This window comes from Martes martes (genome assembly GCF_963455335.1).
Source record: "Martes martes genome assembly, chromosome: 13".
In the NCBI taxonomy this organism is placed as follows: domain Eukaryota; kingdom Metazoa; phylum Chordata; class Mammalia; order Carnivora; family Mustelidae; genus Martes; species Martes martes.
The window spans coordinates 78,279,047-78,302,168 of record NC_137901.1 but is presented as its reverse complement, the minus strand read 5'-3'; the positions used below and the strand labels follow the sequence as shown (position 1 = coordinate 78,302,168).

General features: G+C 51.0%; 1 protein-coding gene across 1 annotated transcript in view; it reads left to right on the top strand.

Moving 5' to 3' along the window:
- SRRM4 (serine/arginine repetitive matrix 4) overlaps positions 1–19,726 on the top strand; it is a gene marked incomplete at both ends in the record, with an annotated part of 142,425 nt that extends 122,699 nt beyond the window's left edge. Inside the window, 5 exons of the mRNA XM_080821591.1 lie at positions 11,504–11,808; positions 16,022–16,225; positions 16,939–17,049; positions 17,657–17,797; positions 19,450–19,726. Of these exons, the coding sequence (XP_080677717.1) occupies positions 11,504–11,808; positions 16,022–16,225; positions 16,939–17,049; positions 17,657–17,797; positions 19,450–19,726 (1,038 nt within the window). The remainder of the gene's footprint in view (positions 1–11,503; positions 11,809–16,021; positions 16,226–16,938; positions 17,050–17,656; positions 17,798–19,449) is intronic.
- Between the last annotated feature and the right edge of the window lie 3,396 nt (positions 19,727–23,122).

Sequence of the window (23,122 nt, the reverse complement as noted above, 5' to 3'; positions counted from 1 at the left end):
CAACTGGTGAGGAAAAAGATTGGCTGTTGGTTCTTGAAGCCTCAGTGTCTCCCATGGACCCAATCCCTATCAGAAGAGCTGAAAGCTCACCCACACCTAGAAGGGGTAGACATTAAGAGCTCACCTAGCTCAATGCCTAGGTTCCAAGAAGAGAGACTGAAAACCTGAGACTCAGAGAAGAGAAATGACTTACATGGGCTACGGCAAGTCCAAGTCGTTCAAAACATGGGGCTACGATGATGCCGTCAGATCCTGGCTCTGAGCCGCGGAGAGTTACTTAAACCTTTTTGAGTCCCTGTGTCCTCATCTGTTTAAAAAAAAAAAAAAATGCAGAGAGTAAGTCTCTTCAAAAACCCTGCTGTGTGGACAAAAGCAAAGTCCCATTGTAAACGGTTGAGCCCAGTGCTTGGCACAGGGGAAGAATTCAGCAAATATTTGTGGGTCTTACAACTACAGCATCCTGGGCTCTGGCTCTACATTTACCAACCGTGGGACCGTGAGCAAGTTCCATAAACTCTCTGTGCCTGTTTTCTCTGAACCTGCAGAACCAGGGGAGCAATGAGACCTGCCTTGTAGGCGGTGTGGTCTGGGCATTCAGTGACTTCGTGTGAGTAAAGGTTTTAGATTGCAACAGACAAGTGGAGAAATGCTACTTCCTGGTCACTGCTAAGAATAGCAGTGGCAGCAGTAAGAGTGACCATGGAAATAGCATTGGGCAGTGACAGTGTTTAGCAGCACTAGTACTTGTGGCAGTAGTCCTAGTAATACTCGTATGACTCCAGGCCCAGCCTGGTCTATGCATGACTTGGGACCAGAGCAAGGGCCCCTCACTTACTATGCTTTCAGCTTCCTCCCTCCTAAAGAGCAGCTGGCTCGCCCCATCCCACTCATGGTTTTCTGACTTCTAGGGGCATCAGATATCCCCAAGTCCAGCCCTCCATGTGCCCTCCACACTAGACCCTTATTCCTCTTCTCTCCTGCAAAAGGCAGAGATGGACAAAGGTATCAGGTCGGACCCCAGGTTTTCTGAGAGTCCTGGCCCAGGATCTTCCCTTATGCCAAGCACCGGGCTCAACAGGAGAGTCACTGCCCCCAAAGAATCCATCCCATCACTCATTCATATCTACCAATTATCTCCCAAAACATCTATCCGAGGGTCAGATCTCAGGATCTGGTGAATAGAGGACAATCTGTGCCTATAAAAGACAACACACAACAATTGAGCAGCGATGCTGAGATGGGGTAGGAAGTGGCAGGCAGGGAAGGGATTCTAGGGTTAGTGTTAGGTTAGGGCAGAGAAGGCGACAGCTCAGAAACTAGTGCTGAGCAAGAATCAGCCAAAGGAAGCAGGAAAAAAAGACTCGAGTTGGGGCTGGAAGCAGAATTCCAGGGCAAGAGTTGGGGTTCTGGGGATAAGCAGGAGCCTGAGTGCGGGGGGTCTTCTACGCCCTGGCTCCCGCCACACTCCACTGCAGGTATTTCCAATGTACCGCTCTTTTAAAAATCAAGGACAGGCACATCACATCAAGGGGGCATATTTGCATAATGAATATGCAAATTCAGGGTTGTGTCTTATTGAAATCCTAGTTGGTGAGCTAAAGATAACCTGAAGCCCTCTTGCTCAGTCAGAGCCCAAATCCAAATGGAGGGTCCCAAGGAGATGGTTTAGGGACCCTTCACAGCCTCATTCATGTTCTTTATCTCCACTCAGCCATCTCTGTTCAAGGCATCAGGGGGACAGAGATGAATAAAACGCTCCTCCCGAATTCCGGAGCTCAGTCTGGTAGTCAACAGACGGCTGCACTACAGTGAGATAAGTGTTGTAATTAGGGCTGAGATGGAGCCCCCGAGCAGCAGCTCCTCCTCGGTTGTCAAATATTCAAAACCTTGTGTACTCGTTGGTTAATAGACCCTGTCACCACCCTATCCCCAAGTGCCCAAAGCCACCCCCTCCCTCCCCTGGTGCCCCGGGACCTCCTCACAGTTTGGCAACTAGAGTGGTACGGAAGCGCCATCAGTACCAAGGGCAGCTACCTTCGGATGTGGCAGCGTCCCCACCCCCATCAGCTGCCGGATATCCAGACTACGAACCCTGGTGGCGATGGAAGCAAATACAATGCGGAGCAGGACCACGGAGGAAGGACAAGACAGTGCTGTCTTGGTGCCTGAGAGGGCTCTACAAATAAGGGAACACTCGAGCTAGGCTTTGAAGGATGGGTTCACCGGATTGAGATGACTCATGCATACAGGGAAGGGAGATACCTCTGTGTACCAGGCTCTTTTGTTAGAACGAAGGTGATGCAACTTTAGAAACCATCCCATGCTTTACACAGTTGTTTTTGCTGATGCCATTTTATGCCCAAAGCCATTCTCTGAGATAGATGCAATTATTACCACCATTTTTCAGACAGGAAAACGGGCTCACAGAGCTAAAGTGACTTTGGTAGGTGGCTCAGTTGGGAGGAAGGGGAACCGATATGAATCGTGGCTTGTGTCTCAGAAGCTTACTCTGATAACCAGAGGGCCAATTAGATGACAGAGACGTTGGTGGCACCAAGGTTTGGCCAAGCCCTTTCCCTGTTGGCATGGGGCACTCTGTCAAGTCTGCCCTCCCTGGAGAGGGAATCTGGAAGAGGGCCGATGACGATGGAAGCTAGACCAAGTTGAGAAGCACAGGCGCCTTTTCTCCTCCTTCTGCCTCCAGCTTGGGCCAAAAAGTTGCCATGTATTCTTTGCCAACAAAAACCTGCAGATGCCATGACAAGAAGGGGAGGAAGAAGAAGAGAAAGAAGAGGAAGGAGGAAGAGGAAGGAGAGGAACGAGAACAAGAAGGAGAGCATAAGACCTGAGGTCCAAAGAGATGTCCTCGTGAAATCTGTCAACGAGAGGAGGCAGTAGAGTGCAGTGATGAAGTCATGGGCTTGGGGCCGATCTGTAGACTCCGAGGTTCTTGATGTTTTCTCCCTGGTTAACAACAACCACCAGTGCCCGCTGAGCACCTACTATGTGCCAGGTGCTAGGCTGAATTCTTCATATGCGCCCCCTCATCTGTTTCTTAAAATAGCCCTTCAAGGGAGCTTCCCCTAATATGCTCATTTTAGTGGGCGCCTAGAACATGGCAGCCATGTCCTATGGCCTGGGACAATTCCGTGACGAGCAGCTAAGTAAAATGGAGAAGTTAGGATCCAAACCCAGAAAGTCTGCCCCCGGAGTCCATGTGCTTAATGACATGACTCCCCTTGTGTCATTTCACTTCCCTGGGCCTCAGTGTCCTCACCTATACTTTGGGCTAATAGTCATACCTGCTTCATAGGGTGCTTGTGAGGATGGACTGAGTTGGGGGAATCCATTCATTTAAAGAATATGCATTCAGCACCTGCTGTGTGCCGGGCACTGTTCCAGGCACCAGGGTGAACAAGTGTTCGCAGTGAACAAGACGGACAAGGATCCTACCGTCATGCAGCTTCAGTTCTGTGTGAGAAACTTAGCCCAGTGCTTAGGACATAACTAGCACTCAATATGCAGTCGTTGCTGGCGTTATTTGTCATCACGGTGGTTTTATTAAGCTTGTTCCTCATAAACCCAGTTGTGATGTTTTCGAAATATCTCTGAGTTCAAAAGCTTAATCGTGTCCACGATCTGAGGTGAATTTCAGAGCAAGCCTAGGAGAAAGGCAGGATGGAGGTACGCATCCCATTTTGCAGACAGGGGAAAGCATATGGTGGCCCTGGCCTTCAGAACCCTGACCCAGGCTCTCACACATTCTGCAAAAGCCTTTTTTTTTTTTTAAAGGATTTTATTTATTTGGCAGACAGAGATCACAAGTAGGCGGCGGGGGGTGGGGGGTGGGAAGCAGGCTCCCCGCCGAGCAGAGAGCCTGATGCGGGGCTCGATCCCAGGACCCTGAGATCATGACCCGAGCCGAAGGCAGAGGCTTAACCCACTGAGCCACCCAGGCGCCCCTCTGCAAAAGCCTTTTAGCCCTCACTCACCCAAGAGACTCAAACACGCCACACCATTCACTGCAGTTTTGAAAAGAGAGACCAGAATGCAGAGGAAAGGCGGTATGAGACGGGGACTTAGTGGGACCTGTTGTGGTTGTTGGGCTTTTTTTCATGGAAAGTGGCATAGCATTGTCAACTTTTACTTTCACCGCATCTGTTCAGAATAAAAGGAAACCGCCATGTTCTATCACGAAAGTGACATCTAACCACCGGAAGTACTGACATGGCCTCCAAAGAAAGGATGAGCCCTTAAATCAGATGCATTTGGCTGGATGAAAAACGCATTACAGTGAACTTAATTTTTCTCCATTTCAATTTGGGCTGGTGTAAAATTTGTCTGACTGGATCCATATGGAGATTTTTAGGAACCGGTGGGCTGAGGGCCCCCGAAGCTGCCATTTTCCCTCAGTTTCCTGCCTGTGATTAGGAGGGGAAGAGACAGAGGAGGCCGGGCCACTTCCTCAGGCCCAAGGCCAATTGCAGCGCACTGCCCCATGGGATCGCCCCAGCCCTGAAGGACTGTGTCATCTTGCTGTGTCCCCACATCCCGCCTCCTCTCACCCAGACTCCCAGAGGTCAACAAACCCATTCTTTTTTCGGTCTTCCTAAGTAATGAACAAAGGAAGATGAACGACATCAAGGAAAATAAACTTAATGTCTTTGTGGAACAAAAGGATTTTTTTTTTTCTTTTTTAAGGAATAACCAGAACCCTCTAGCTAAAAGCTCTGCCACGCAACTCTATATTCACATGAGAATTTCCAATCCCCCATATGGCAGGGAGGGGAAAAGAAATTTATAGCCATTTCTCTCCATGGGGCCATTTGTAGCTCAGTAAATGGACTTGTTCAGTTTAATTGGAATTCTCTTCTTGATTGTATTTTTGTAACCTATTAGGCCGTGCTGCCTCTTGATCTCAGAATTCAGCTGAAATTAAATTTTGAAGTGTAAGTGAGAGGTTGCCTTTTTTCCCCGTTCTTGATTAAATAATGATTTGAAACAAAAACAATAAATAACAGTGCCAGCTTCCCTGGAGGGCTGAGAGACTCCCAGTGAAATGCCAGGAGCCAGGAGTTTGTGGTGGGGGGATTTAATTACTTATTAGAAAAACCCAAGTGTTAACATTGAGTATATTAAGAAATAAGGAGATGAGTCAACTTACGATTTCAAGAGAAAAAAAAAAATCGGAGCTTCACATTGGAGGGGGCCATGGGACTAAAGGGGGAAATGCTTGTTTGCTTTCTTCCAATGGCCATGAGTTTGAGAAATACAGTTTGTCCTTAGCGGGCGAGAAAAAAAACAGAGATTGGCAATCCTGATCCAGAAGGGAATACACTGTCCTAGCCTCAGGGTCTGGATGTGGTTTAATGGCTCTGGGCTCCTGGTTCCTTCCATTGGCCAAAGTCCAAGAGGCACGAAAAGGATCAACATGGGGAAGATGGAGGATTCATTTTCATAGTTCTGGAAGGGAGAGATGGGGCATCCAGGAGGCACTGTGTTTGTGGTTCCTTTGGAGTGGTCAGGGTCGTGGCAAACATTTAGAACAGAGGGTCACAAACTCAGAGGTCTCAGGGGCCCGGCAGTTAATAGATAGAAGCGACTGGGATCGTGTGGGGCTGGGCACCAGAAAAGCCTAAAACGGGCAGCTGCAATTGTCTTGAGCCGATGCTGAGCAGCAAGGATGTGGACCCAGCGTTGTCAGACCTTATTCTTCAGCACAGACTAGAAATAGAGCTGTTATGTGAAACCGCCCCATTCTGCAGCGTTGGCAGTTGATTCAGATTTACTGTCAAGTGGGCTATGTACCTGGGTACATATATACTAAGTGGGCTAAAGAAAAGGTAGCTGAGACAAAACATAACTTGACCTGTCAGTTTTCCAATGGTAATCTGGGGGGCTGAAGCAGACGCTGTTCAATTATATCCCTTCGTCCTCTCTGCTTCAGGACACATGGCCAACCTCCAGCTTCCGGAAGATGCTCTCTGGCCGGCAAAGACTGCTTTGGTTGGCCATGTGGCCGTATGAGCACCCTAGAGAACTGACACCCACTGGGTATAGCCTCCAACCTGTGAGTGGTGGGGCATTGGTGTATAAATACCCCAGCTCTCTCCTTGGTAGGGTCAGTTCCTCACTGGCTCCCAGAGTGTCCTCCAGCTGCCCTCCGTGGTAGCTGGTTTGATAACACGTCTTTCATTGGCTTTTCTTCTCCCTCATCTCATTTCCCCACTCCCCTACAGAAGTTCCTTGTCCTCTCAAATCAACTACTAGCATTCAAATTCCTGTCTTGATTTTGGGGATAATCCATATTAAGACAGATTTTTTTTTCCACTTGGTAATTAAGCAGATACTACAGGGGCTGAGTTTTTATGCCAAGCCCCACAGGTAGACCTTTCTGAAGACAGGGAAAGAAGGATAAGGCTGATATGGAGGAAGGGGCCACAGTATACCGAAGAAGAGTTTCCTGGTATGAGGGTTCCGGGTCTTAAACAGGGGCACCAGGTACCATGATTACTGGACACTGGTACTGGACAACAGTGGGTCTAGAATCCTCCTAGCAAGTATCTTGAGCATTGCTCTCAGCCTAGCTAGGAGGACGGGGCAAAGGTCAGTTAATGGTTAGAAGAGAAATTCCCAGCAGATGAAGAATGCTTGAAAGATGGATTTTGAGAGGGCTGTTAATCTAAATGAGGAGCAAGTAGGAGCCACATTGTCATGTCACTGAGTGGACAACTGTTGGCATCTTAGTGAGTGAGTGAGTACTTGTCTAGAAAGGACAAAAACACAGAGGCCTCTGTTGTCTGCCTATCATGAAGGTCTCCTTTGCATTATCATGGCTGTCACACACCCCCAACACACACACACGCACACACATACTCACACACTCACGCAAACACACACACACATTGGCTTCCCTCAATACCTTTCCTCCTCTTTGCTCTGGAGAAGATGGAGTCTGAAACGAAAAGACCATTAACTATCCAGATTTGTCTGGCCAGAGGGAGCATCTTTTTCTCACTCCTGACCTAGAAGGAGCACCTTTTTATAATCTGAACAAAGTACAGGCTAACGGCCCTGTTATGTGCAAATAAATGGCCAGCCCCAGCCTATTTTTTAAGCTGGCCTCCCAGGATAGTAGAGGGCAGAAGGGAAGTAAGGAGACCAAGCATAGCCTGTCTCATCTGGAAGTCTTCTCAGATCTGGAGCTTCTCAGATCAGCCTGGAACTTAAGCTGTCGAGAATGTACAGACACAGCCTCTGGGTGCTTTCTCTGAGGATGCTGGGTCTGAGGCGGGCCAGGGAGGAGAGGGAGAACAGACTGTATTCCTTCTCTCTGCCACAGGCCTGGAACTCAGTTCTAAAGGTTAGCTCTTGATCACAAAGACAGCCCTGAGCTGGTCTCGAGACAGCAGCCTTCAGCCAAGAATCCACCTAGTTTTTTAGAACGATTTTGAATATGATGGGGGCCAATCCCTCCTTTAAAACCTATCAAATTCCCAAAGATGGCAATTACCTGGCTGGGCCTCACCAGGACGTGACCACTCAGCCATCTTCACCACTGAATCAAGCTCAGGCTGTGTTCATGTAGCCAGATTTAGTGAGCACTTACTCTGTGCCAGGCACTGCTGGTTACTTGGGTACAGTACTGAACTGGTCATGCGTGGCCTCTGCCTTCTACAAATTCCCACTCAGATGGAGAGATAGGCAATAAAACAAGCAATTAGCCCACTGAGTAACAGTGCACATAAAAGCCACTCTTTTTTTTTTAACTTTAATTTATTTTTTTTTAAGATTTCATTTATTTATTTGACAGAGAGAGACACAGTGAGAGAGGGAACACAAGCAGGGGGAGTAGGAGAGGGAGAAGCAGGCTTCCTGCTGAGCAGAGAGCCTGATATGGGGCTTAATCCCAGGATCCTGAGATCATGATCTGAGCCGAAGGCAGAGGCTTAACCCACTGAGCCACCCAGGCGCCCCGGAAGCCACTCATTTTTGAAAGAGTACATGAATGAAAGAATGAATAAATGAATGAGTGAGTGGTGGAGTGTTGTGCCATCCTGACCTGGGGGATTAGAGAAGGCTTTCTAGAGGAGGTGATATGTAACCTGGAGGATGTATAAATTTAGCCATATGAAATAGAGTAATGGGGAAGAATGTTCTAGGCAGAGGAAATGGCATGTGCAAATGGCCTGGGGTTGGGAGAGCGAGATGTGGCAGCAGAACCAAGAAAATTCTAACCTATCGGCTTAGGCTATGGAGCCACAGTGAAGGTATGTGGAAGAGAGGAGACCTGTCAGATACTCCGGGTTGGACTGTAAAGGATATTGTCAACCATGTCAAGGAATTTATATTCATCCAAAGAAATGGGACTTCTAAATAAGCAGGAGATGTTGGTATTTTTAGGCATGAGGTTCAACCCAATGAGAACATTTCAGAGGACTTTTATCTCTGTTTTCTGGAAAGGATGGAAAAGCTTGGTACAGCTCTCGGTTCTAATTATACAAGTTACACGTGGATAATGGTCACGGTCAAGGCGAGGCGTGCTGAAAGTGTGTCTGTGAGCTCAGGCTGTAGGGATGAGAGGGCAAACATGGCAAAGTTCCCTCTGTATCTACTAGCCTGGAAGGACCTCACACTCATGAAATCCTTGCTCATGGGGACCCATGACACACCGGGGCAGAATGCTTTGAAATCAATCGGTAGTCAGGGCTGGGAACAAGTCAGGGCTGGAAGGCCAGCCTGGATGCCCCCAGGTAGCGAGTCGGTTATGGACGGAAAACGGAAGCCGTTACACCCACAGGCCCCTTCATTAGACTGATCGTCCAGCCCGGCTCCCTCCAAAAAGGGCTTGCCTGATTCATTTGTGATATACCAGCCACCAAACCTTCACCATCCCTGAAGCAAAGATTATCTGTGCTCATCCCCGGGCCAAGGCCCAGTCCGAGAGCCCATCAGACCCCAAGATGCTTTCTTGTTCCTGACAGAGGTGGTAGAAATACACATGTTGCCACTGGACTCCCAGAGTGGGGGAAGATACCGCATCCATACTGCAGATGCGAAGACAAAAAAAGGAGGAGCTGAATGGAAACAGGGCCTTTCCATTGTTTTTAAAGAAGTCTCACTCAAAAAGACTCCACCTGAGGAATCTTCTTTTGAGGTCTCTTGTCCCAAAGCAAAGCTTGCCAGGTCACCAGGTGGAGGAAGCGGCAGCCGTGCTGAGTAGAACTTGGTAAAGCTGGACCATCACCTTGTCTGTGTGCAAAGCCTCCTGGGAGAATCCACAAAGGACATTCCGCCTCCCCGGTCTGGAAGCTGACATCCTGAGCTGCCAGAGCTCGCTGTTTCCCTCGCAGCTCTGGTGTCTCTGTGTCTCGCCCTCATGACCAATTGCTACGAAGGCAGAAATGGTTCCCTAGGAAGGCCCCAGAGTCCCACTCCTTTAGGCCCAAGGTACAAGCGATAAGGGGTAGGAGGGAAGTAGGCTTTTGATGGTGAGACCTCACTATCATGCGTGGGGCCCAGGGCAAGAGTAGAGAAGGTCCCCACACACTCTACGTCTCAATGTTTATAAATCAAGCCAGCAAACCTAAACATGGTATGTTCTCCTGTCTTGGCAAAGATACCTTGAAAATGATCTGGAAAGTCAGGTTTGATTTTAGGATCTCACATCCTTCGGAGCGGCCAGCCACATCATGGCAGTGTGGTGGTGGTTGGGTTGGCGGGGGGGACCCTGCCTCAAGGCCACAGCCCCTCTCTTTCTCTCCTACCATTTGCACCAACCAACACCATGGGCCTCCCACACGTGCACATGGACGCCTCAGCCTGAACATCAAAGCTGGGTCCTCATGGCCACCCTTGGACCTGAGAGCATGCACACCTGAAGCCTGGTGTGTCCCCAGGAGAGTAGATCCATGGATGAGCCTGCAGAGACCCTGGAAGGGGGCTCAGAGGCCATTTAAACAGAGAACTCTGGGATCTCAGACACCCATAAGGTAGTCTCAGGGAAAGTGGTTTCCAGGCAGCGTCCTCCGGGCCCCACAGATTTCTTGCCGCATGAGGATGGTTATCGCCGGAGGAGGCTCAGGGCACTGTTGGCAGGGACCACGGTGACATCACAGCCGTGACACTGCTCTGAACGTTTAAAGAGAACCATCCACTGTGCTTCTGAATACAACACCGCCTTCCCAAGGGCTTGTTCACCTTCCGTTCCTCCTTCATCTGTCCCAGATCAGACCTCCCCATCCCCACTCACCCCAGATGTCCCAGCCCCTCCCCACGCCCTCTGTCCCAAGCACATCCTCGCGATCTTGACACCTGCAGGGAGGCGAGCTCTAGCCCCCACTGCATTTTTAGCCAGGGTTCCTTGATCCAACTCGGGCACCAAGGGACTCACGAGGTTAGTGTTGATGGCTTGAGGTCCCCTTGCTGAGGAAACCAAACAGAACTGATGCCTCACCTGGTAGGAACACTGAAAAACCAAAACTCAAAGCTCAGGGCCAAGTGTGAGGGTGTGCAGAAAGGTGTGTGTTTTTTCTTGTCATTTTCGACTCTAATGATGGACTCACGTTGCCCGCTCTTCCCTTTCTCTTACACCTTACCTACCTACTAAAGGAGGAGCTCTTGCTTGGTAAGTGGATATAATCCGCAAAGACATGAGAGAATTTATTAGAAGCCACTCGAGAGCCTTAGCTACCTTCTCCAGGGGGAAAAGGACACACACAAATATCCGTAGAGAGCTTTTTTTTCGTTTGTTTTCAGTCAGACTATTTGACTTCCATTTTTTTTTTTGTCCCCCTTTCTTTTCCCCTTTAGTTGAAAACTACTAAAATGTCATTTTGTGACCTTGACTTTATATTTAAAAAAAAACAAAAAACAAAAAACCTCTCTTTATTTCATTTCTTTTCCCCATGCGATATTTGTTTAGGGTTCTATTCAGGGAACTTTTTCTTTAAAAAAAAAAAAAAAAAGTCAAATTCGTTGAGGATTTGGTTGAAGTTTAAAATTTTGGCTTTATCTCTCTTTTTTTTTTTTTAAGTTAAAAGATATATGTTTTTCATGCCCATTGTCCCATTTCGTTTCCCCTCCCCCTTCCTTTATTTTTATTATTGTTTTAGGTTAAGGGTGTGACACACCCCCCTTTCGATTGAGTTGTCACTTTTGTTTGAGTTAACTCATTAGAAATTAAATTTTGTATAATTTCCTTTTTCTTTGGTTTAATCTGGATCGCATGCTTTTTCTCTGCATGATACCTAAATCTTCCAGTTACTCTAGCAGGGGGTAAAAAAAAAATATCTCCTTTCTGTGGAATTCTTTCAGGAATTTGTGCTTTTGGTTTTTTTTTTTGTTTGTTTGTTTTTTTGGCGTCTCTCTTTCCTCTTCTCTCTCTCTCTCTCTCTCTTTCCTTTCGTTACAGTGCATCATGACGGTAAACATTTCTTGGTTATTTAGACACAGAGCACAGGCCCAGCAATCAGCAGTGTCCAACGGGTGTTTTTGCTTTCAGATCACTGGGTCGGGGTCTGCAGCTGACCTCTTTACCAAAACAGCCAGCCCGCTCACCACCTCCCGAGGACGCTCCCAGGAGTATGACTCAGGCAATGACACTTCCTCACCACCCTCCACGCAAATCAGCTCAGCCAGGTCACGAGGTCAAGAGAAGGGGAGCCCCGATGGGGGCCTCACCAAGAGCCAGGAGCTCCACTGTGGCAACACCTCGGATTCAGGGAACTCCTTCACCACCTCCTCACCCCAGAACAAGGGGGCCACTTTGGAGAATCTCTCCCCCACCAGCAGGGGCAGAGAGTCAAGGTCAGTGTACCTGGCTGGAGAAGGAAAGGGGCGGGGTGGGGGGGTGGAGGAGGGGGTCTGTCTTAGCTCTACCATCTCAGTCTCTCACCTTAGCCCTGTACCCACCCACTTCCCACTGGGAACCCAGGAGCCTTGATTTGCAAGAGAGAGAAAACCCAAAGTGGCATAATTTGGGGGATTAAAAAAAAAAAAAATCCAAGGGTGTCAACTTTAGGTACAGCTGGCTCCAGGCTCAAAAATACATCATTGAGAATCTGCCTTCCCCATTCCATCTCTCATCTCTGCTTCCCTCTCTATTGGCTTCATTTTCAAGCAGACCCTCCCAAAACATGGGCATATGGGCCAACGGCATTCACACATGCTAACCTTTCTGTCCGTTCAGCCAGCCAGTGGAAGGAGGATGCTCCTTTCCCAAAAATTGCAGCAAAATACCAGGGTAGAGTCTCATGGTTTGTTCTTGGCCCCCCTGGGGTCGTTTGCCCACCCTTGGGCCAATCACTGTGGCCCAGGAGATGTTGTGCTCTTGGCAACAATTTGTCACATGCTACCCTCAGGGTTTATGAGTAGCCTTCCCACATACACAAAACTTGGGGGAAGTCCGGTTCTCTGAAGGAAAAGTCAGGGTACTGCTATCAGGAAGGATGGAGGCAGGCAGGCAAAAGCAAATGTCCGTTTTACCAGTAATCTCGGGAGAAAGTCTAACACTGAATTCCTTTAAAGTCTCTGTCATGTAAAAACATTCAAAGGCATTGAAACCTTGTGTCAACACAAAAGGCTGCTCCTGGATGTTTGCAGCAGATTTGTTCAGAATTGCCCAGACTTAGAACCACCTCCGACATCCTTCAGTAGGTGAATAAACTGCAGTACACGCAGAAGAGGGGAATACTATTCAGCACTAAAAAGAAATGAGCCGTTGAGCCATGAAAAGACATGGAGGAAATTTAAATGAGTGAAAGAAACCAGCCTGAAGGCGACATACGGTACATAGAGTCCAACTCTGTGACACTGTGGCAAAGGCAGAACTAAGGAGACAGCAAGCAGATTCGCGGGTAGAGAGACGCAGAGAGGGCAGTGGGTAGAGGGGGTTGAGGAGGACACTGCGAGGGTTGTTACGTAGTTTCCATTTGTCAAAACCCACTGGGCTCACAGGAGTGAGTGGCTAATGGAAACCACAGACTCCTGGGCGATGATGTGTCACTGATGGTAACAAACATTTCCCTCTCATGTGAGATGTGGAGAGGAGGAGAGAGGAGGACAGAGGGTTCCCATACACCTGCAGGGTGTGCATGTGTGTGCGTGTGTATCTTCACCCACTGGTCAGATGCAGTTTTCCTGCAGAGAACCTTCCATGCAGTGGCTGACGAGCCAGTTGTAAACTCTCCTTCATTACCCCCTTACCCTCTCATTCAAGGAATCACAGCAAAATGCTAAGCGCTGAGGATAATGTCACAATTACAGCAAGTAGAAATCGCTGATCGTTGACTCCGATCATTCATTCGGCTACTTATCCCTCCCCTGGTTATCAGGCACCTCCTAGAAGCCAACCACTCAGCCTGGTGCTGGAGAAATGAAAATGGCACCATCCTTTTCCTCAGGAGCATATAAGGAGGAAGATGGGGGGGGGGTTGGAGGGGGTGGAAGGTGGAAGAGATTTGCTGGTACCTTCCACCATGCTAACAGTGGGGTCTTCTTTCTTCTGGGGGGTGGGAGTCTGCTTTTTCCAAAGTGGCAACGATGTCAGAATGATAAGCAAAGCCTTAGCAGAGAAACAGTTAATGGCTTCTTCAAGGACAGAGCGCCCTTTGTCCCCAACACTTCAGTTCTGGACGAACAGTGTGGCATCCACATGGAGCCTCTGGTTTGCCTGCCCTGGCACGTGCCCAGCCATGGTTCACACCCAAGCCTGCCTGGGAGCCCAGGGCTGGGTCAGAGCAAATGTCAGGGTCTCCCAGAACAGGCAGTGATATTCCCAGATGAGACAGGGAGGACAGGTGTCTACTTACATACTCCAGGGCAGAAAATGACAAAAACAACAAAAAGAACCAGGAAAGCAATAGTAATAACAACTGATGATAATGACTGCTAGTATGTGCCGAGCCCTGACTATAGGCTAGGTGCCATGCCAAGTGCTTGCCAAGGATCATCTTCCTTAATCCTCATAGAACCTTTATGGGTAAGTATTTCAGACACCTTTTTGTAGCTGGTGGGGAAACTGAGACTCAGAGTAGTTAAGAAACTCAGGATCAGGGGCGCCTGGGTGGCTCAGTCGTTGAGTGTCTGCCTTTGGCTCAGGTCATGATCCCAGGGTCCTGGGGTCAAGCCTGGCATCAGGCTCTCTGCTCAGCAGGAGGCCTGCTTCTCCCTCTCCCATTCCCCCTGCTTATGTTCCCTCTCTCACTGTGTCTCTCCCTGTTGAATAAATAAAATCTTTAAAAAAAAAAAAAAAACCCTCAGGATCAGAAGGGCCAGCGCCAGGATTCAAACACAGATCTGTCACAGCATTGAAGCTAAAGCCTGAGTGGCATCTGGCGGTTCCCTGCTTCATCTGATCTCTACGGACAGCGAGATTAAATCATTTAGAGCCAGCCTTTCATTTTGAAATATAAATGATCTCTAAATTCATGACTATTTATGTCATGTCAGCAGTGAGCAGAGGGCTGAATGGAAGAGACATCATCAACTCTAAATCCAGGGAAACTTCGACAGTGAAGGTGGGAGACTGGTGGGGTGACAGGGGCATGGGCTTTGAAGCGGGACAGATCAGGGTTTGAGACTCCGGGTGGCCTTGAGGAAGTAACTAACGGTTCTGTGTCTTCCCTGTAAATTGAGGAGAATAGTGCCAGTCTCCTAAGCATTGGTGGGCGGGCCAAACAAGGTGATGCTTGTGAAGCCCCCAGGACACTAAGAGGCTTGAAGGTTTATTTCAGAGCTACGTTTTCATGGCCTAGGACAGATGTATCAGGCTCTGTCCGAGGTGCTGGGATAGAGTATCCAGGGACATGAGTCCTCTCCCCAAGTAGTTCAGTTACTGGGGGAGAAAGAGGCAACTGTAAGACCCAGTGAGTCCTTCCAGGGACAGCGGCTGCATAGAGGCTGGGGGCTGTGGTAACACATGAGGGTCACCCAGCTAGATTCAGGGACATGTCAAGGAAGGCCTCCCAGAAAAGGTGAGGTCAAACTAAAGCCTGAACCATGAGTAGTTATTGTCAGGTGAGGAGGGGAGGGAAGAGGGTTCCAGCCAGTGGGAACGTTCTAAAGCCTGGAGACAGGGAAGGAACAGGGATATTCCGGGAGGAACAAATAGTCCATTATGACTGGCGTCAAGAGAGGAAAGTGCCAAGAGCTGAGATTAGAGGGGTGTGCAGGGGCCAGATCATCATGAGCATGCAAACCATATAAACGTGATCTGGCCCAAACCAAATGAACATGCCCTTACTGAGAACCCAATAGAAGCTTCGCATGGCCCCAGGCAGGGTGGGAACACAGAAGACCGGAACCTGTCTTTGGGTGATTTTGAGCAAGCCTTCATTCTTCTGAGTCTCAATTCCCCCATCTGTGAAATGGGCTACATCAAAGTTTCCCAAATTTAAACCACCTGTATGGCCCTTTCTTGATTTTAGCCCTATCCCTGTACTACTGGTACCCTTCCTTTAATAAACTCATTTTTTTAATATAAGGAAACTTAAACCACCATCTTACATAGAAAATTTATAGCACTCATCCTAAATAGAAAGCACCTGCAAAACACATGATTTACATATGAAAATACATAAAGACAGTGTATTTAATTCTGGTGAGCAACAGCTGCCTGCCCAAGGTGCCAAGTCTGGGAGATTGCCAATGTTACAGAGATGGTGGAAACGCACTAGTACCCAACCAGGGTTTTCTCATTAATGTAATCAGAAGGACCAGAAAAGACTCAAAGGGAGTAAGTCTCTATGTGATTTGGTGTAATTTACCAATATGCCTACACCCACTGACCTAAAATGCTCTAAAGTGACCCCCCCCCCCCCGTAGGATGCGTTCCCCTCTGTCCCTATTCCTCTGACACTTGTGGCCTGGAATGTTCCCAGAGGCAGTAAGATGGGAGCAGGTGGAAAGGGGTTTCTGAGAGTACCACAGCCTCGGCGAAGGTAGGGAGAAGAGAGGGCTCCATATGCCTCCAGTCCAGCGGGCAGGCCATTGCTAACTGGCGTTCTCCCCACATCTGCAGAGGATTTCAGTCGCCGTGTCTGGACTGTGCAGAGGTGAAGAAGTCCAGCTTGGTCCCATCCACAGCCCGGAGCTCCCCCATGAGAGGGTGCTCCCGCAGCCCCTCCTATGCCAGCACCTGCTCTTCCAGCCACTCCTCCCGATCCCCAAACCCCAGGGCCTCCCCCAGGTACACCCGAAGCCGATCCACCTCATCCAGAAAAAGGTGAGTGCCGTTTTGACCTCATTCTGCAGCGCTTTCCTCCTTAGGGAACTAGTTACGGGAACTGGAGATGTCCTTTAGCCCTTGGGGGAAAGGAGTCGGGCAGACTTGAGTTTGATTGCCCGCTATAACCATTCCTAGCTGGTGGCCCTGGGCCTCAGATAACCTCTCCGAGCCTCAGTTTCCTTATCTTCACAATAAAAATATACCCCTCTGTGCCTCGGTTTTCCCGTCTTTGGAATGGGATTGATAATAGTACCTAACGCTAGGATGTGTTGAGGATTCAATGAGGTTATGCACACAAAGCTAGTTCAGTGTCTGACACGTGGTAAAATACTTACATTTCCTGTGTGCTGCCTATGGGAGGTGTGTGACTGACCCTAATTTACTCATTTACAACTCTATAGGGTAAGTACAATTATTTACTTCCATTTTATAAATGAGAAAACAAGGCCCAAGGAAGTGAAATCACCTATTCAAGGTAACACAGCTAATAACTGGCCTTAGATGGTAGGAACTCAGTAAAAAGTTGTCCAAATTATTATTAATCCCCACAAAGAAAGGGAATTTCATTCTCGGGAAAGGGTCAGATTCCTCGGCCTGGCATCCAGAAAGAGAAAGGTCTCCCTCGGGACCAGCTGAATATAGCCCCGCACATCCGGGACGGCCCCGGCGAAGCCCAGCAGGCCCCTCAGGGGCTCTTTACTCTCCCGAAGGTCCTACTCGCGCTCTTCCAGCTACTCCTCCAAGTCCGGCAAGAGGAGCCCACCCAGCAGAAGCTCCCGATCGCGCCGCAGCCCCAGCTACTCGCGGTACAGCCCCAGCAGGTACGGGCCCCGCCCCCAAACAGGCCCCGCCTCCCCGGCCCCCTGCTGCGGGTTCCTCCGGCGTTGCAGGAGTAGGGCTGGGGAGACGACCCAGCATCCTTGTAGTTTTCTTTGTCTCCGCTGGAGTGGATATGTTTGGGGCCCCCACACATATCCTTGAGCCCTAATATACCTCCCCCCGTAATGTGCAGCCAGCCCACCCCAGAATTCACATCCTCCGCCCTCAGCCTCTTCATACACCCAGTACTACCCTCCATCCCCATACTCAGAGCGCCCAGTTCTCACGCATGCACCAGGGCCCTTTTTTTTCCCTCTTTCCTCCAAAAGGGTAACACCAGGGCCCTCTTGACGTTCACATCCTCACCCCGCAGCACCAGCGCCCCTGTAATGCCCACCCTCGAAGACTCACAGCCGGGCACGCGCCCGGCCTCCCCACAGTATTGAACCACAGCCCCGTCCTCTTCCCTCTCGCATTCCCTGGGGCCCCGGGAGGAAACTTGCCCTTTCCCAGTGGGGTGCGGGGCACAGGTGAGAGGAAGGGACTGCCCCTGGCTCACGCCGGAAAGCCAGCCCCAGCTCCCCATAACCCCCGCCCCCATCCCTTCAGGGAGCGGGACCCCAAGTACAACGAGAAGGAGTCCCAGCAGCGGGAGCGCGAGCGAGCGCGTCGGAGACGGCGGTCCTACTCGCCCATGCGGAAGCGCCGGAGAGACTCCCCGAGCCACTTGGAGGCGCGGAGGATAACCAGGTGAGGCCAAGAGGGCCGGGGGTGCCCACCTTCACCCTCACCCACACCCCTCCCACCCACTGAGGCCCCAGGTTCTCCCCGTGTCCCCTTGGAGCTGGATTTCAGGATTGTGGGAGCTCAGACAGACTGTGTGGGGCCTGCTGGGGGTGGGGGTGGGGGCTCCGGGGCGTGGCTAGGATGAGTGCCTGGGACAAGGGTGGGGCCGGCCTGAGGAATCCAGTGGGCTCAGGGGTAGTGGCCCAGGTCTGCGGAGGGGGCTGGGTAGTCGCGTCCAGGCAAAGGGGGTGGGGCCAAAGCAGTGGGGCGGGGCCTTTGCCTGGGGGTGGAGCCGGCCAGTGGAGACAGATTGCTGGGACCCACAAGTCCGCTTTAACAGCCCCTGATCACACCTTACACCAAGTGTTGGGGGGGAGGGGTGCAAGAAGGATCGTTTAGGTGCCAGAGGGACTTAGAGGTAGCCCTGGTTGGTGAGGGAGAGAGCACTGTTTCTGGAATGGAATCCCGGCTGTGCCACTTTCCAGGTAAGCTGGGAAAGGCTCTTTACCTTCCAGATCCTCAGTTCTCACCCATGTAATATGGAAGGAAATAACTCCCAGAGTGTCATGACGATGAAATGCACGGGGGCAAACAGATGGGAACCCACTTTGTAAACTGAAATACAGAACACTAGAACCCTCAGGGTGCCCTTGTTACCGAATGGGTGGTCAGACTAGGTGGATAAGGTTTCCTGTAACAGGTAAGGTCTTAGATGGAAAAGCCCTAGAAAAGAAGCCTGAGGTCTGAGTGGACACATATTTCTCAGGCCAAGAAAGCAGGGAGAATGGCTGAGTCCTGCTCTAAAATTGGTTCCTGACAATTGGGCTCTTCCTTCTGGCCCTCCAAGGGTCTGGGGCTGGGGTGTCCTCCTGGCTGCCTACTTCCTCCTCCTTAGAGATGACCTGGAGGAGGAAAAAGCACTTGTGCCCCAGACAATGAGATGGGGGTAATAGCAGCACCTTCTCAGATATCCCACAGAACATCCTGGCACACAGGGAGTCCTAACCCACCGCACTGACCAGAGGTGTCCTTGGGGTTGACTCCGAGGAAGGCTGAGATAAAGTGGCATTTCTAAAAGGCTCTCATTTCCTTAGTCAACCTCAAATAGTCCATCTTGATGAACCCACTCAGTGTTTCCCAAACTTCTGTCACCCAGCATCTGAGCACTTCTGACTTGTGTTTAGTAAGTGTAGTTTACTTAATTTTCTTTAAATAGATACACTCTTTCTTAGAGGTCCATACCTTTAATTCAAAAGGAATACACCACAGTATACTATATGGAAAATCAGCCGGTTTACCATAAATAGAAGGTTCTAATAAAAGTAAAAATAGCAAAACAAAACTGCAATTAAAGTCTAGATGTAGATCCTGTTGCCAGCTGGAGGCCCCAAGCCCCAGGCTTGCTTTGTTAAGAAGTGAGATCGGTGACTTCCCCAGACACCAGCACGAAGCTGAGACCGTCCAGGGGACAGTCTCAGGGCAGGACGAGGAGCATAAAAGGAGGGTTCCCCCAAGGACCTGGGAAGTGGAAGGACCCCACTTTCCCCAGGGAGCTGGCGGGCGACTGGGGCTGGGCGGAGTCTGGTCCTCCAGCGCCCCCTGTCTGCTCTCTGCAGTGCCCGGAAACGCCCCATCCCCTACTACCGGCCCAGCCCCTCTTCGTCCAGCAGCCTCAGCAGCACCTCCTCCTGGTACAGCAGCAGCAGCCGCTCGGCCAGCCGCAGCTACTCCCGGAGCCGGACCCGCAGCCACAGCCGGACCCGCAGCCGCAGCCGCAGCCGCAGCCGGACCCGCACAAGCAGCAGCTCCAGCTCCCGCAGCCCCAGCCTGGGCTCCCGGAGCCGGAGCCGCAGCTACAGCTCAGCGGAAAGCTACTCCAGCACGAGGCGCTAAGCAAGAGCCCTCCCCTGAGTCAGCTGCCGGCAGGGGGGCCCCCTGCACTCTGCCAGCCTGTCCCCCTCCCTGCCCACCCTGCCTTCTCCTCGGTGATGGACCCTGAGGGCTCCTGGACCCTGTCCTTCGTGCTCTCCTGGGGAGGAAGAAAAGAGGGTATGGGGCCTTCAGCCTCTATGTCAAGCTGCTGGGAGCCCGTGCCAGCACCACCCTGGGCATACAGAGAGAACCACCCTCTGTTGGCACCAAAAACCTCAAGGTTTTGTAAGAAGCGATGGGCCTGTGACTCCAGTGTTTGGCCCTGGCCAGGAAAACAGTTCTGAGCACTCACTGCTCACAGGCCTCGTATGGAAGGCTAGCATCACACCTGCCCTCATTTCCCCTCATTCAGCCTCTTGATGTGCATGTGTGGACCCTCATGGGGTGGGAGGAGAGGAAACTGAAGGCCGTCAGGACTTTCACCTCCCAGACAGGCCAGAGCAAAGGCTAGAAGGCTGTGGGGGTGGGGGAGAGGAGGGGACTATCTGAGTAGGGACTGTGGATGTTTCAATAGGGAGGAAGGGTCAGGAGACAGGAAACACTGGTTCTCCGATTGTGAGTCAAGATGCAAAAGGGCAAGGGTCATTCTGCTGCCCCCGGGCATTATGTTGGTGTGGTCAGGAAAAGTAGTCCATTAGGTTCCAGCACTGGGGAGCCCCCCCCAATGTGGCTTTGCCAGCCTCTTGGCTCTTCACAGGGCCCCTGAACCTCCCTGAGAAAGGACACAGTGGACAGTTAGGACAGCTTGATCCACAGCCCCACAGCCCAGATTTGCCTCAGCCCCCGCTAGCTGGCACCAGCTTCGTTCCACGAGACCATCTGCTGAACAGCCCCCAGTGCCGTGGCCAGCTGCCAGCCCCCAGCGCCGGCCAGTCTGGCCTTACCCTCCCACTGGTGCCTGCCTGCCCCCTCCCCCACCGCCCAGACTGCCCCAGCCTGGAGCCCACCCACCCTCAGCCCCAGCCACCCCCTTTTCCTCTCAGGAATTTTGCCAGGATGGGGCACAGGAGCTCAGGTTTTGGAGGGAAAGACCCAAATCCAGAGTATAAGGGGACAGGGGCTTGGATCCTCGGTATCCTGGGATTCTGCCAGTTTCTGAGGCTTCTCTGAGAGCTCAGCCCCACCTTCATTCCTGCCCTCGCCCTGTCTTCCCCTTACCCGGGGCTAGGCGGCACGGGTAAGCTGATCTCCACCCCACAAATACCACCAGTTGCTTCATCCACAGCAGGCACTGAGAACAGGGGTGTGCAGGAGAGGATCCTTAAAATAAACTCCTGGGCATCCCCCTCACCAGCTGACTGGCTTTCCGGAGCCTTGTGGGTGAGTTTCAAGTTTGCGGTGGCAACAGCAGCGGGACAGGGCACACAGGGAGATAGTACAGGGGAACAGTTCCCGGCTCTGGATACTGGGGCCAGCTATGGGGAAGCAGGGACTTACCCTTCACACCCCAGGGAAAACATTTGAACAACAAAAAAATCCTTTTTCTTGAAAGCAGTGACCCATCTCCCCCATCCCCCAATCTCTTCCATCACATCAGCCTGTGCAACCACCCACCAGGCCTTCCTCCACCAGGAGAGCAGAGCGAGGCGCCCCAGACAGCCCTGGATGACCCGGCCTTCCCATGATGCCCTCTGGCCCAGCCCTGGGCCCCACCCGCCCAGACTGACGGATGCCAATGCTGTCACCGCAGAAGGCCGGATGGCAGGTGCTTGGGACAGGGGCAGGTGCCCTGGGAGGGCATGTACAGTAACTGTAAATAACCCTCTTCCCTGCCCAGGAACCCAAACTGGGCTCCACTCTCCCATCACGGAGCCACGGAACCTCATTAGCAGGACAGCAGCGGGAGAGGCCTGAGAGCCTCCGGTCAGACTGCCTCAGACGACTCTAGGGGACCATTCTGCCTGGGGCTCCTAGCAAACCTATTATTTATTTTATTTATTTATGTTTATTTATTTATGTGATGACTTTCTCTCTCTCTCTCTCTCTCTCCGTTGCCATAAGCAGTATTCCACTATTTATTTATTTATATGGCGAGGTCTGTGTGTGTGTGTGTGTGTGTGTGTGTATGTATGTGTCGGGGGGGGGGTTCTAAATTATTTCTGTGCATCTCTCTTTTCTCCCTCGTGTCTTTGTGGATGGACTCTGAGAGGCCGGGGGTTGAGCAGGGATGTTGGCGTTGTTCCTGCAGGGGAGACCCACGGAGCTCTAAGTCCAGACATCCTGGAGTTGGCGTGGGGGCTGGGGGGGAGCCCTTCAGACCCAAGGTCGTCATTCTGTCAGTGAGGTTCAGGCTTGGGCCCCAGCTCCCTGCCCACCAGCAGCCTCACTGAGGGATCAGAAAGATGAAAAACAGCCACGAGGCTTGTGAGCTAAGGCCCTGAAATGATTCATTCTAGTCACAGCTCACGTGGGGGATGGCGTCTAAAGTTAGCCTAAGCTAACTAAGGCAAAACTTGCACAGTCAGAGATCTCGGTGTTAGCGCTTCAGGGAGGCACCTGCTGGGAGACAGCTGTAGGGTCTCCGGCCAACTGAGGAGGCTTTGTTAGTACTTACTGAAGTAGCCGCCTTGGGTTTGGGTGGGTCAAGTGGTTGAAGTGATGGCTGGTTTAGCATCTGGATCGAACTTGGAGTTGACAAGGAGAGAGTAGGGCAAGAATTGAGTGGAGTGAGCGGGGAGAAGATGCACCTGGTCTGACCCTTCCTCTGGGGCCTCCAGTAGTGGGCAGGACCCCTCCCTCCCTTTTCTGAGCATACCTGGTTGGTTTCACGTAAATGACACATGCTTCAGGCCTGAGAGGCAGCTCATTTCTCCCCATCCCCTGAGGTTTTTCCAGGCAGTGTCCACCATGCTAAGCAAAGCAGAAGCCTTTTACGGTGATCTCTTGCTTGCCGTCAGAGGAGAGTACAAAGCTATTGCAGAAATTCAGGAAAGGGGAAAAAAAAAAAGACAAGATGAAAGGAGCAGCCATAAGTTTCCCCCGAGAAGGTCATTTCGGGGCCCATGGAGCCAGGATCTAGAGGCCTTCAGCAGTCCTGCCTCTCTAAGAGCAGGGTCTCGCTGCTTCCCAGAGAGGGCCCCACCCTTTCCAAAGTCCCCATTCACTGCATTGAAATCACCAGCCCCTCTGGTCCAGCTTTGAGTTTGGTGAGACTTCTGCAACATCCCTGGTTGTTTCCCTGGCAATGTGACTTTACCCAGCTCTAACCCCCAGCCAGAGGCAAGTTTGCAAGAAGGCTGCTTAAATGCCTCCTGGGTGGGGGGTGAGGGAGGGAATATCTGACCCTCCCTCTTGCCAATCTGCTTCTCGAATTTCCCTTACATTTCCCTTCTTACGCATCCAAAAATAAAATGCTTG